Source organism: Salvelinus sp. IW2-2015, linkage group LG7 (assembly GCF_002910315.2).
Source record: "Salvelinus sp. IW2-2015 linkage group LG7, ASM291031v2, whole genome shotgun sequence".
Taxonomy (NCBI): domain Eukaryota; kingdom Metazoa; phylum Chordata; class Actinopteri; order Salmoniformes; family Salmonidae; genus Salvelinus; species Salvelinus sp. IW2-2015.
The window spans coordinates 6,054,840-6,070,077 of NC_036847.1; the positions used below are offsets into that span (position 1 = coordinate 6,054,840).

General features: G+C 47.6%; 1 protein-coding gene across 3 annotated transcripts in view; it reads left to right on the plus strand.

The window, feature by feature from the left end:
- Positions 1-15,238, plus strand: part of LOC111966269 (semaphorin-3B) — a 115,361-nt gene that overhangs the window by 78,663 nt on the left and 21,460 nt on the right. For all 3 annotated transcript variants that reach the window (XM_023990769.2, XM_023990770.2, XM_023990771.2), the window contains exon 2: positions 14,595-14,948. In XM_023990769.2, coding sequence (XP_023846537.1) covers positions 14,798-14,948 — 151 coding nt within the window. In that variant the 5' untranslated portion in view covers positions 14,595-14,797. The remainder of the gene's footprint in view (positions 1-14,594; positions 14,949-15,238) is intronic.

Genomic DNA, 15,238 nt, shown 5'->3' on the forward strand with positions numbered 1-15,238 from the left:
TGTGATACATGCAATGGTTAATACATGATAAGCGTAAAATGGGCGACGAGTAACGTGCAATCATGGGGGAGGGCTAACCTAGTTATACTCCTCGAGTTCTCAAATTCTGTATCGTTTTATTACCAAGCCAATTCGCACCCACACAAATTCTCACACCCTCCTTATTATCTTAAGTGTTTCATACGTTAGGACCTCATTATTTTCTTCCTTTAACGCAATATGAGACCACCACTTAATACTTAAGCACATCTACATCTTTGTTCGTTTTGAATCCAATCTGACACTTTCACGGTTCAAGTACCGCACCTCGAAGCTACCTCACCAGCACCCTTGATCACACCGAATTCATCGCGCTAGGGTCAGGAAGCAGCCCACCGGACACCTTCCCATGTCTTACAGTCTCGTGCCAACGAACCTTAATGACTCCATTGTTAACATCGAGGGCCTGGAAGTACGTAACCCACACTCAAACTCTCGCGCAATGCTCGATCTCTCGGCTAACGAAGTTGGAAGAGACTGAACTGCAAATCACTTAATTGTTAATAAAGATGTGTTGAAACATCCCACCACATTTTGCATAAGTCCAACTTAACAACCCAACGCTCTGACCCCCACCTTCACCAACCCCAGACAATACACCAAGGGGTCTTTTCCCCGTCCCCACAAAATCCAAGAATTCCAGGAACGTTCGGCGTCAACATATCATATAAGCAGCCCTTCATTGCCCTGGAACTTCCTTCCATCTCATAATTGCCTTCATACCAGGCACCGGTTTCACAACCAATACCAGCACCCCTCAGCCAACAATGCCTCTCCCCTCTTGGAACCTCGAATAGTTGTGGTCTATGCAACTGCAATAATGTGCTCCGTGTCGCCTTATGTTCCTACTCGCTTCTGTCCTTGAAGCTGTTCTCTGTCTGTGATGTTGTTTACTGTCAATTCGTGTCTTCATGTCTTACATGTTCTGTTGCAACCCCAAGGCAAGAGTTTAAGCTCGCCTGGCTCATTTTGCCCTACAACCTCTGGGCCCGATCGCTCCGAGAGTCAATTGCAGACCTACCACAGAGCGCAACAGTCTGTGGCCCACAATGCCCCTCTGCCAAAGGGCTTGTCTTCTGTTCACAAGATGGGGCAGAGTGAGTGTGTAACTCTAAGAACAACAACCGCCCGTTTCTTCTTAGGACGGGGGTCTTGACCTCCAGGGACCGTTGTGGTGGCACCAAACACGCACGCCCACGGCACGACAATTGCACCCAACCCAGCAATATCAATTGGTGCCCAACCAGCAGGCTCAAAGAATCCTGAGTCAAGCAACTCGGGCGAGCAAAGCTCCGTTCTCGTGCCAATTCAATGGGCAGTCCACCGTCTTCCGTTGGGCAACAACCAAGTTTGGCCGGGCCACAGTAACCTGACTGTGCCCCGGCCTCACACGCAGAGTTGCACCTCTGTGCAACTGAACGTACAATGTGGCCCCATCCTGGTGACTCCAAAGAGACGAACTGGCTGTGTCCTGAACAGCATGGAAGAGCCCATCTTGTCCACACTACCCGCAATAAACCCCGAAGACAGTCTGCACCCAGGAAGGTAACTGGATACAGGCAAGTGCATGTGATGTTGTGTGTTTTGGACTGCTGGTACACTCCAAGCCAATCTTTGCGGCGTTTGGAGTGGGCCTCCAAGAGGAAGCATGCTGCAGGGGGTTATACGGTCACATCCTGTATAAGGCCTTCTAAAGTCTTTGGTGGAACCGGCTATGTTTTCCAATGCCATTCTCGGTGTAAAACTGTTAGAACTGAATCTAAGGCGCTGCACTTCGTGTAACAATAGTCCTCCCTTTTGGGGAACCAACTAAAGCGTAAGCTTGGGCACCTTCACAATCCTGCTAGAACGTGTCCCGTTGAAACAGAGCCAGCGACAAGCAGGTTAAGTAAACGTCGAGTTCCCCATATTCGCACCTCGGCCAACGGCGACTACAACCTAACGAATCACGACATTGCGAGCCACAACCACCAACTCTCGGATTAGGGAATGCACTGTTGCTGCTTGTTCTGCGTGGACTACGCGACAGGAAGTAACAAGCACAATAACCCAATGCGTACAATACATGTAATTGACAACCGCATTTTGAGTAACAACACAACAATGCTCTTCAGGTTAGGCTCAACCAAATGACCCAACTCAACGTCTGTCTGCTGCAATCGCCTATCATCACATTGACAAGATAGGAAGAATGACGTATAAGCCACGAAACAAATTGCACCCCGCTCAAACACGACAGCTCGGCTGGCTCCACCACGATCTCAACGAACGGATAGCCAGCTAAGGTAGCCAATTTTTTCAGGTGGGAAGGGGGTCTCGGTAATTAACTCCGTAAGTCCCAACTCTCGTTCTTGTCCGGCGAACTGTAAGTTTTGTAACCACACCTCACTAACAGCGCCAAACGGCGGAACTCCTACGGCTAATGCGGGTGTAGCCTAAGTTGAATACTAACGCCTTAAAGCCACCCTTGAATGTAAGTGGTGCCGGTCAGCAACATACGCATGACGCCGCACGACTGCCACGACTTTTCACACCGACATGTGAACAGCGCCGATACAGACTAGACCGCGTTCTGCTGCACTAACCAATGCGTCTGTCACACATGCTGACAATCCGACTAGTGAGCTAATGTGCACACGAGGCGGGGGCTAAAGCTAAATGCACTAACACGACAGGAGAACACCTCCCACCGTTAAAGCCTGACGCATCTCACTCAGGTCAATCTTGTTTTTGGCCCAAATCCGGCAGGCCCCATGCAACACACATAACACCCAATTCAACTCTTCCTGCTCCGCTTGCGTTACACACACTCAATGGTACAATGTAATCAAGCGAAGTACACCCACCTGACCAGACCCCCGAAAGTTGCGGCAATTTCAATCACACCACATTTGCCACTACGTTCGACTCACAGATCCAGTACTGCCACCAAACGGGCGCCACACACCACAACCCATGCCCAAGATACACTGTATAGCCCGATGGGCGGCGCTGCCCTCTTGCCACCTCTGACCAAGAAGGAAGATATAATACACAGGCCGCAACACATGCAGCCACAATCAATAATCCCCGGCTCTGTGACTCAACTAGGGCCCAGGTAGCACTATGAGGCACATGCCTGCCGTAAAGCACCCTCGATATAGGTAACTTCGAAATGGAGATGGTTGTAAACACTTCCAGTCTCTCCTTCGACACGTAATGAGATGCCGGAACTATCCAACCAAACAGCTCAGGCACACCGATCTATTAACCACAGCCGCTGCCCCTATATAGAAAGGAATGCGAGTTAGTTTCGTCTTCTTCTCTTACCCGAGTCCTTGTTCGTTTGACAAAGCATCGATAAATTGGCTACCCATAAACCGAGAGAACATCGAGCCAATGCACCCCTCGCAGACCCCACGCTTGCAACTCTCCACACCGTGGCGTTTCTGTTGCACAGGGTAACTGTTAACGCAGTTTGAACTTCGGAGTCCCGGCACCCTGCAATGCCTTGGACAAAACTGCATCAACTCTCCCCGTACCGTTATGCGCACTTCTAACGCTCGGCGTACCGCGTACACAAGTTCGATCCTACAATGTCTGCTTGGTTAACTAAATTGAATTAACTTCTCGTAACCTCCAATAACAGAACCCCACATAATCATGGAACCAGATTTCCAGCTTGCCCCCGAAGATCGCACCCATGGACCCCACCCCCGGAACAACAACACCCACCAATGTCATCCTAATCCCGTCAAACTGTGTTGTACACCAACACGTCACATTTACCACCCAAGGCACAACCGCTCCTATACAATCCCTACACGAGACTGCCCTCGTTCCACCCGTCTTAGTCACTCCGTCTGTGAATAATCCTGGATATGGTCACAACGTCCCATGACACCTGCCCCCCCTCGGATCACCCTACTCGCCTAACTGCCTGCCGTCTCTGGGACTCCAGTGTTCACCGAGTGGGTACCTCACTAAGCGCATCCTCTCCAAAGCGGCCCAAAATCCCCGCCCACTTATCACGTGCCTCAACCCGCACCCCACACGCGTGGGGGCCACGGAAGCACACGAACACCACCCGCGGGCACGGGCGGCGTGTCCACCAGCGCACTTGTGTTGTTACCCTTAGTCTACTTCCAACAGCTGTACACACGGGGAGTCCAACTTATAAGAACACCCCCACACCCAACGCGCCACCATGGATGACTCCAAGTGCTCTCTGTGCAAAGCGAGCGGACAGGAAGTCAGCAAAATGCAACACCGCCAGCCGCGCCGGCACCCATTCCAGCTGTTGGCGTCAATAACGCGCGAAGCCGCGCATTGCCGGTCACACCGGCACATGCACGCCAATCAACCACCCCAGTACACTGTTCAGCGTGTAGGGGAGCATGCATTGCTTAAGGTCGCCACCCGCGTCCTGCCACATCACACCCACACATGGCAAACGCGAATTGCCCTCTCTCTCAAGGGAGACATGATTAACTCCCACAACCTGGACTAACTCAGCTTATATAGCTCATCGAAGGACGCTACCCACTGACCTCCTTGTGCCCGCCGATGGCCAAGAGTTGTCCCAAGCCTCCTCTTACCAAATGGGGGCAACTTAATCACTCCCTAGCTTGCCCTGTTCGGTCACGGTCCCCCACCCATCCCTCTATGCAACTGGGCTCACGGGGAAATTCCATGGTCGGTTAGAGTAGCGGACGATCCCCTACCCTGAACACCCCAATGACGATTTCTCCGTCTTTACCAACGGGGAGATAAGCAAGTGACCACACCTCGTCAGCTTCACCCCAGCTTTCTCCACACGGGACTTACAACTGTACTAAACCTACATCCAATCCCTGGAGATATCCCAAGCTCTTCCAATCACTAAGCGGCTGATCTCCCGGGCATCATGAAGCAACGGGGTGCCACCCCGCCCGCCACACATCACATCCAATGGACCTCGTCACTTTCGAAGCGTTGGCACTGGCGCGCGCCAAATACACTGCAGACACTCCCCCTGGGCGCGCAGATTCGAGCTGTTCCACACCGCGCGTGGCCCTGACTCCGCCCCCAACCAACCCCTGCCGACTGTCCAAAGCTTGCCAGTCCAATCCTTCTCCGAAGGGGCAAGCCCGGGCCTGCCCGGCTCACAGGGTGGCACAACACCCACACGTCCCCAACACCGGTACGAAGATTCAGCTGATATAGCTCGCCGGCGGCGACGCACATGCCAACCCCCTCCCAAGGCCCCTGGCGAGCGATTGCCAGCCTCTCTGAACCAAAGGGGAATGATTCCCGACAGTGTCGCCCCCGCACCCCACTGATCAAGCTTCCCAGCTTTTGTTTATCCTAACGCGGAGGAGGGAGCACGGCGCTCACTCACACCGTTCCCTGTGGCTCTTTCAAAGTCCAAACCCAACGTCCGTGTCAAATCTCGGAGGCACGGTCTCCCGGTCCTGTGGTTTTTCAGTCCACCCAATCTGCTCTCTGGAAGCAGGACGGGGATCGTCAACCGATCCCTGTAGCGCTTCTTCCGCGGCGGTCGCCCGAACCCTCTTTCTGGACAGCACACTGCAGGTGAACCTGCCCTGGTGAGGGCTTTAGTGCAACGTGCCGCCCTCGTCCTTGGAACGAAACAACCGGGTCTTGCCAACTGGTGCCTGGTCGCTGTTTTTCCCCCATCGCCCCCGGCACCCCCTACTTCTCGACCGGTCTAACCGTCCCGTCTTGGTGTGTGTATGCACTCACCACCTCTTCCTGGCGCCCTGTCTCTACATCGCGCTCCTCGGCGGGCGGGTCATCTCTAAGTCACAACGCCACTCACTCCTCGCGTGCGACTCTGCGTCGTCCTTGTGGGGTGCTGCTCAGCTCCACGCCTCGCCTGACAGCACACGCTCACGCCGTCTCTGCCGGATTGCATTCCCAGCGTCCGCCTCAAGTCCTAGGAAGCCAAGTACCCGGCCCGACAATGAAGACCCTCTGAACCGCGCCCTCCCTTTGCGCGTGATCCCCGTCCAACCCCCAGGACCTCAGAGCCCCTCTTGCCCGGAGGAAAGAATCCTGCCACGCCTGTGTCGACAAGAAGTTCTCTCCCAAGTCCAACTAAGCTATCTCGGAGAACGTGTCAATACCAATTGTGACGGTTTCACTCCCAGTAAGACTTGGTAGCATACTCCCTGATTCTATCATTAAGCAGGAGAAACGAAGGAGACTGCCGTAGTCAAATGTAGACGCAATGTACCTAATGACTGAATCACGAGGTAAATCAAGAGTGACACGTCAGGGAAGTTGACTGCGCGAACGGATACAAGGAAGCGTAGAATTACCTCGGAATATAGCGGGACTTGGAGAAGATCGCTCTGGTAGCAGGATAGTTTAGTCGAGGATACGTAACTACCTCGCGTAAGAAAGATACGTTGACATTCAGTATCTCAGTTCTGCGACGATTAGAACGATTGTGGGTAACTGACGGGAAATCCAGTAAATTTCAAGTGGTATCTGACCTATAGAGCCGTATCAACCTTACGGTAAAGTGTCACGAAGAGTACGTAACACTCACCTGGTGAAGATGACGGAAGAAATGGACCTAAGAGCCGTCAGGAAGGATGGATACCAGAGTAGAAGGATGGAGTCAGGCGTGTCACGTGTCACACGCAAGACGGCTCGGAAAGAAACTGAAACGTACAGTACGAGCCGTCAGAGAGACATTGGACGTAACAGAGCGACATGGAGAGGATGGAGTCTCAAGGGACGACCACTCGTCAGAGGACCAGTCTGGACGTAACAGGGTAGAAGGAAAATTGACAGTCGGAGCTTACAGAGACATGGTAGTGACGGATCAATTAAAGAGCTGATGGGTAATAGATCCGTTGATATAGGATACCGACGGAATGGAACGTACAGGGCGTGGGAAGGAGATCGAAGGAACGAATAGGAATCCGTAGAGCGTCAAGGACAAAGAGACCGTGGAAATGCGAATGTGCTATATAGGCTAGATTGTCTAATGTGAGCACAATTGTACGTTCAGAGTTGTAGGAAGTGGGACGATAGCTCGTATCGACATTGCTGCTGTTGTATTAGAAATGAATTCATAAGGAGACCGCTCAAAGAAATAGAGTGAGGGTGAACGTACCAGCGTCAGAGCAACATCGACTCTGCAAGTGAGCCGAAAGATCCACTCCAGATAGTATATCTGAGGACCAGACTGCATACCTGAGGGTAGAGGCCAAGGGTACATCAACAACAGACATTGACAATCGGTAAAGAATCGTTACAAAAGCAGAGGATCAGCGCGCACCAAAGCGCCATCAGAGAAAAGCTATCGCGCACCCTGGTCTCAACCGGCCGTTTCTGAAGAAGGTATTGTATGCAAATACAGACGTTAGTACGGTATCGCCAGTGGTAGGGTGGGCAGGAAAGAAGGACCTGAAAAAATGGGGGAAGCTGACGACCGAGGTGGAGCTGGCCGGCGTGATAAGAACGACGTGCGAGCCGAGTGTCTGGACGAATGTATGTATGTTTTGAGTGTCATACGCGTCTGGCGGCGAATGCGCGCCGATAGCGTCACGAGCGGGATGAAGGGGATAATGACCAACCTGCTCAACAGAGTGAAGGAAAGACTGTTATATTTGACCTCCAATATACATCCAACCTTCGGGAGTGTGCAATACGGATTAACTATAAGTAAATCCTTCCATGTGGGTTAGACGTACTCTCTTGTTGTATGTCAGTGAGTTGAGGAGAATGATGGAGACCGACGTCAACTACATGGTGGTGGACTCGACCTAACGTACTAGATGCCTTTGTAGGATTATCTGGCTGCAGTAGGTTACTAAGTGATGAAGCTGTCCGCAACCTTACGAATGAGAATGCGTAAACTGCCAAACAGCCACGTGGACGACGCAAGTGTCGTGTGCGTGTGGTGGGGATACACATGAACATAGATCGATACCTGTTACAGAAGGATCTACAGACATTTACTGTTCTATCTCATCAACTGTTCCTACTTCTGTCGTGAGTGTCTAAGACGTCCTATTCCAACACACAGCTGAGCTTTCACTGCTGTGAGTCGTACTAACGTGATCGTTACAGTTGCAGGGAGAACGTACCTGATTAAGACAGTATCCTATCATGTGCCTGCGCAGCCACAATAAATAACTATGGATGACCTGATGTTCGACAGTGAGACTTGTGGCAAGGGTATCAACGTGTCTGGATGGGTAATCATGTTTTCGGATGAACCAGTGCTAGAGGGCAAGATCTTATTTTGGGGATTTGCAGTGTTCCTGACATCAATGCTTAAGTGGGTGTACTCTAATGTTGCTTCTGTGCTGATCTGATTAAACATTGAGAGAGTGTAGCAGCAAGAAGACTTATGACTCAGAGTAGACGCAATTTCGTTACGCCTGTAACAGATCATGGCTGTATTACAGGCACACTAAATGACGTGTTCACTACTTGTTGTGACTACGTTTATCTATGGCTATTTGTCTCAAATACCCATGACTCTAGGAATAGGACGAAACGTTGTAGAGAGGTACTATGAATGTGTTTAAGTCCAGACTAACTATTTACGACTTCACATCGTCATGACGTTTTTGACAATAATACCGACAAGTCCTACGAATAAGATGCACCGAGCAGATGCTAGATACTGCGATTAACTACTAGATGTCATGAATTGACATGATATCGATACTGTGTCTGGATTATCTGAGTGGACCAACACCATCATAATTCAGTCCATTCAAGAGACATTATCATCGCTGTATTTAGAAGTTCTTAAAAATCCGTAAATGGTAAGGCTCACCTGTGGAGTTAAACCACACTTCGATAATGTCGCTGACTCATAAGATCAGTGGGCTACAGGAAGAATCAGGTAATTGTGAATAGTCGTAGGAGTGAGTGCTATATCTGATGGCGTCGCTACATCTGAAGGAATTGAGAGGGCGTCTTATAGCATGAAAGTTGATACTGTTACTATAGAGTTAATTTTGTAGTAGATTAGCGAATTGTGAGACTGTAGAGTAGTCGATAAGGATGTCAATAGCAAGCAAACAATCACGATAGCTGAAGGATGTCAATTGGTATGGTCGAATAGAGAGTTAAGAATTCCGGGGTTATTCTAAGGTGATCACCTGGTGTCATCTTAAATAATAATTCACATGAGTTGGAGAAGCGAGAAAATTATAATATACTAGTGTCGAACGTAGCAAGCAAGTAAAATAATAAATGGAAAGGTGGTGTGTGCACTGAGCAGACAAAAATATGGGGTGTGTAATCACGAGAGTAGCAATCAAGGTAATTTAAGTCGACTGGTATGAGTAATATTTATGGGTGGTGCTCACACAATAGTTAGGATGGCGCTGGAGAATGAGGTGTCACAGACATATATGTAGATGAACTAGTGAGTCACTAGCACTAATCAAGTAAGTTAGTACGGTGACGCCGAGACAATTTATGTTAAGGTGCGTAATGAAGGGAGTAAGTTGTTTCATTGAAAGATTTACGCAGTATTTTGAATCAGGTGGTAGACGAGGTTAGCTGTGCGTAAATGAGAGTAATGGATTCACTGACAATTAAGTTAGGTGCCGTGATCGAAGAAGTACAGATAACATTAGGTGCATGTGCGTGATGAAGAGTATAAAAAGAGTACCAGCATAATTTAGAAGGTGCCGTAATGTCCAGAGATCTGTGTAAAAGCTTTAGGTGGCGTAGAGATGCTACAATGTAGAATTTCACGTGCGTAAGCTACGATAGTTTAGAAGTGCCGAATAATGAGTGAGTTATTATGGTGTATTCAGATCGTTTTTTAAGATCCTAAGAGAAGTAGACCACATAATTCAAATGTTGTGGTCAGTGCCTGTAATAAACATATTTGAAGGTAGTGATAAATGGAGTAAGTGTTGTGTCACTAGAAAGTACTTAGGTGCCCGGCTACGAGAGTAATATTTGTGTAAGGTTGCGTAAATGATGAGTGTCCAGAAAAACTATGTATGTGTGGGTTGCGTCAATGGAGTAAACAATTGTGAAGTGTGGCACTTACCGGAACGTATTAGGTAAAAGAAATTGAAATGAAAGTATATCAGAGAGTCTTTTTAGAGGCATTCCGGTATCGAGTGTGTAGGTAATGGTGTGTCACAGCAGAGAAGTAATGAAATGTCACTTGTAGTTCTATGATGTGAGGAGAAAATGAGATGGTTGTCAAGCATATAGTACAGTTGTGAGCAGTATTGTAAATGGTTTGAGAGACGTAATGAGTATTTAGGTAAGACTAGAAATACGAAGATGTTCACAATGAATAGGATTTTCAAGCTGAATGACGCTTACTGGTAATCAGGGTTAATGTACAGTGGTTCCTGTCAGTTAGAGAAATAAACATAGAATCCAGAAGCTTAAGGTAATAATTCCATAATGTGTCTATCGAATGTACAATAGAGTGTGAGAATAGGATGAAATGAACGACCATGAAGTTTCAGGTAGACAAGTGGGGGAAGAAGGAATTACTGGCGTTCGAGAGGATAGACGACAGGGTGAATGGATTACAACGTAAGGATATGAGTAGTCAGTAGAGGTGGTGTGCCACTAGGAGACGACTAGTTTATGGGCGGGTAGTGGAGAAAGAAGCTGAATGTGGTATTTTAACTAGCTACGTGTATCGAGGGTGTAACACGGGGTTCAATGTATAAGTGAATTCATCTTAAGAAGAGCAATTAGGATTTATAGTTCAACCATAGAGTGTTCACATTTACACTGAGATTCTTGACATGAGAAGTACGTCGACGGTGTAATTTGAGAATAATAGACGTTCTGGTTGCTTTTGTTTATGACAACATAAGTGTCTTAAGTTATGTGGGTCTTGAGACAGGTGCGGGGTGTTGGGGGGTGTGGGTTCGTGTCTTGAGAACCTTTTGCGTAAGAAGTTTGGTGTAAGAACGCCCGGTTGGTTCCTGTAGACGAAGTTTTCTCGCGAAGAAGCGTCGTTACATCAGAGGGTTATGTTTCTACCTGCGTGTCGGGCGTGGTCGGGGTGTCTGGTCGTGTGGTGTTTCGTGGCCTGTGTGTGCGTTCGGCGGGTTGGGTGTGGTGGTGGGGCCTGGTGGTCGTGTGTTGTCTGGGGGGGTGTTTGGTTGTAGATTCACGAATGGTCGAATTCGAAGCGTGGGAGTGTCGGGTGCCGTGGTTGGGCCGATGAAATTAACCTGGGGGGTTGTACACGGTGTCGTTATGGTGATTGAGGACTGTTGGCGGGGTGTGCCTTTCTTAAATCTACGCAAGATAGACACCTTTTAAGGCGAGTTATTACTCAACCCTCACCCTGTGATAGATCTCTATCAGATAATTACCGGAACAATGTACAGGCTATGGCAACTATTTATAGTCTAATCGACTCACCTCACGGACGTTTATATGTAGGTTACTCACAATACTAAAGGGGTCTCTCGTACGATTACCTAATCTAACACTGTGTATTCTCACAGGATTCAGGTACAGCACTTTTACTTTTGTCGCATATAATCAGCAATTATTCACTGGTAATGATTTTTAATGTCAAATCATAACAGAGGGATTCAAGTAAACAAATCATATTTTATGAGAACCAATACTCAGGTATATCACAATATAATATTCTTCGTTCAAACTAAGTGTCAAAATGGCAATCGGAAACCACATAATCATATTCGTCAAAATATACTACAAGAATATAAGACAGTGTAGGAGCATACCTTGAGAAGAATGTTAACAGTCAATTCTTCTTAATATGGAATCGTCTGTGTAAATTGGTTTTAATTCCTAATGGAACGGGGCATTACCAATTAACTAGTCAAGATCAATCGAAGATACGATCGGGTATAATGTACGCATGGTCGCTAACTTAATCATTCCTGTCAGTGTTTCCTGGGGGACTTTTAAGCCTGACAAGTCCTTCCTGTTAATATCTTGGTGATGGCAAGAGAAGACGTGTTGCAAGTGGTGTTACGGGAACTACAAGTAATGGCCAGGAAGAGTTGGGGGGAAGATTTTCCTTTACAATCTTCTCTTCTTCTTGGTGTTGTTGTTGAAGAACGAGAAATGAAAGAACAAGACTCCTGTTTAGTTTTTTCTTGACGTTTTGTTGCCTGTTGTACTGACAACCAGAGAGGAGGAGGGGAACCAAGGGAGGCTAGGAGACGAGACCATATAAGTATATTACTATTTTTAACTACCTAAAAGAGGTTATAAGGAATTAGGTTAATCTAAACAGTATTTTTAAAGTGTATTTACTTCCTTTATTCCTTAAACCCTAACCCTTAACCCGATATCTACTTACTCTAACCTTAACCATAAAACTAACCCTAGCTACCTAACCCTAACCCTATAATGAAATAAATTCTAACCACCCAATATCTAGATCCTATAACCCCTAAACCCACTAGAAAGAAAACACCATATAATACCTTGTGGGACAAAAAAACAATTGTACCCCAAGTTGAGTCAAATTTTGGCTAATCGTTTGGAGACTATAACTAGGTCACCCACAAGAAAGTTTAAAAAATTGATCCACACACACGCACGCACGCACGCGCTACGCACGCACGCACCACGCACGCACGCTATACGCCACGCACGCACGGCACGCAACGCCACCACACACACACACACACACACACTACACACACACAACACAACTATCACACACACACACACACACACACACACACACCACACCACAACAACTCCACAAGAATCAAACATCTTTTCACCTCTTTGTCCTCTGCAGCCATTTATTTCAGCTGACCATACTGTAGGCTACTTCATGTACAGCACCTCCAGTAAGCCTCCCCGTGTTGGCACACCTTCACCTAATACAGTATCGAACTCTCTCTGTCGCTTCCCTTCTCATTCTTTTTCCCTGTCACCCTTCCATTTTTTTTATCCCTTCTATTTCCCTCCTCTCTCTCCCCATATATATATATATATCTCTCTCCCCATATATATCTATTATAATTTATATATATTACTATATAGTTATCTCTCTCCCCCCATTATATATATATATAAGTATATCTCTCCCCCCATATAATATATATAATATATCCTCTCTCCCCATATATATATATATATCTCTCTCCCCCCAATAGATATATATATTATATCTCTCTCCCCCCATAATATATATATATACATATATATATTATATAGTATATATACTATATATATATTATATATATTACTTATATATATATATCTCTCCCCCCATATAATAATATATATATATAATATATAATATATAATATCTCTCTCCCCATATATATAATATGATAACCTCTCTCTATCGAGAGCAGTACGCGCGGTTGGGTTCAGAGGTCGAGGAAAGAAGAGAGAGGAAACTCAATAGTGGTGCATTCTAGGAGCTCCAGTCTCTCGTGAAGAAGAGAGAGAGAGAGAGAGAGAGAGAGAGAAGGAAGGAGGATAAAAAAGAAGGATAAAAAAAATGGAGGGTGACAGGGAAAAAGAATGAGAAGGAGAACGACAGAGAGAGTCATACTGTATTAGTGAAGGTGTGCCAACAGGGAGGTTACTGAGGTGCTGTAATGAAGTAGCCTACAGTATGTTCACTGAAATAAATGCTGTCAGAGGACAAAGAGGTGAAAGAGTTTGATTTTGATTGTGTGTGTGTGTGTGTGGACATTTTTAACTATTCTTGTGGGGACCAGAAGTCCCAAACGAACCAAAATTTGACCAACTGGGGACATTTTTTTAGTCCCCACAAGGTATATTGCTGTTTCTAGTGGGTTTAGGGTTAAGGATCAGAATTGGTGTTAGAATTACATTAAGGGTTAGGAGCTAGGGTTAGTTTTAGGGTTAAGGTTAGAGTAAGAGTACGGGTTAGGGTTAGGGGTTAAGGAAAATAGGATTTTGAATGGGACTGAATTGTGTGTGTGTCCCACAAGGTCAGACTGTGTGACTGCATGTGTGTGTGCATGTGAGTGTGGAAGTTCATACACTGTAAGCCTGTGAGAATGTGTACTGTACAGTATGTGTGTCACATGCTAGAAGCCTGGTAAGCTACTGTCTATACACACACATATCACATTAAGCACCCAATCACTTTGACCAGCCTGTTCATCTGCAGTGCACTTCATTAGTGCTGGCCGGRAATGAGGTGAAGTCAGTTTGGATAGCAGCGACAGAGAGAAATGAGAAGACAAGATGCCATCCCAGCCAGGGTTTGGCACAGCCACAGAGCGGGCGCTTGTGTTGGAGATTAAACCGGGCATGGCACTGGGCCACCCCACATATCACACCCCACATGTCTTTCAGGGGCCCTCCACCCCTTCCAGCTCCCCCGTCCTCCTCACTCCCTACCCCCATAAAGGTGACAGGGGCTGGGTGTTTGATGGGCCTGGGATGGCGTCCCGTAATGTGAAGCGATTACAGCTGGTCTTTATAGAGGCTTTAACTGGAGTGGTCTTGGTCATCAGCCATTAGCCTCTCTGGCTAAAATTACCTCCTGGTGCTAGAAGGGAAGGGAAGGCAGTGAGCTACGTTGCCCGGCCTGCTTTTTAACAAGTCCCTCTCTACTTGGTTATTTTTAGGTTCCAGTGCCACTGTGAGAAGCTTCTTCAGTCCCGTTGGAGCTGAGAGGTGTGCGGTACGACAGGCGCAGAACGGGGGAACGCCGCACAACGCCCGAAGGCTGACATCCGTTTGGAGAGGAGAGCTAGCCGTCCGTTGCTACGACAACAACCAGACCCATTTCAACCCTAGCCGGCCAGGCTAGTGCCAACCCCAGGACACCATGATGATGGCAGTGACGATGATGACGACGTGGGGCTCCTTGCTCCTCGTGGCCTCCCAGGTCTCATCCAGCGGAATCCCCAAGACCAGCACCTCCTCTTCCTCGTCCTCCTCTTCCTCGTCCTCCCCTCGCATGAAGCTCTCCTACAAAGGTAAGGGAACATCAGCAAGAACTTTGAAAGTATCCTCCTCGGTACCCCCAGGCTCTGCTACCCTCCAGTTCTACAGGCATGTCCTTTTCACAAACACCTTGGATGCGTTTATGAGCATGTGCGGTTAGTGTTGTTCTTGGCCGGGCTCACTGGAGCAGTGTTGGGCTCTGTCTCGCGAGTGGCGGCGTCAACGTCAGACCAGCTCGATGACGATCAAACCCACACAATCTAGGCCCTTTTCCTTCAATGAGAGAGAGAGAGAGAGAGAGAGAGAGAGAGAGAGAGAGAGA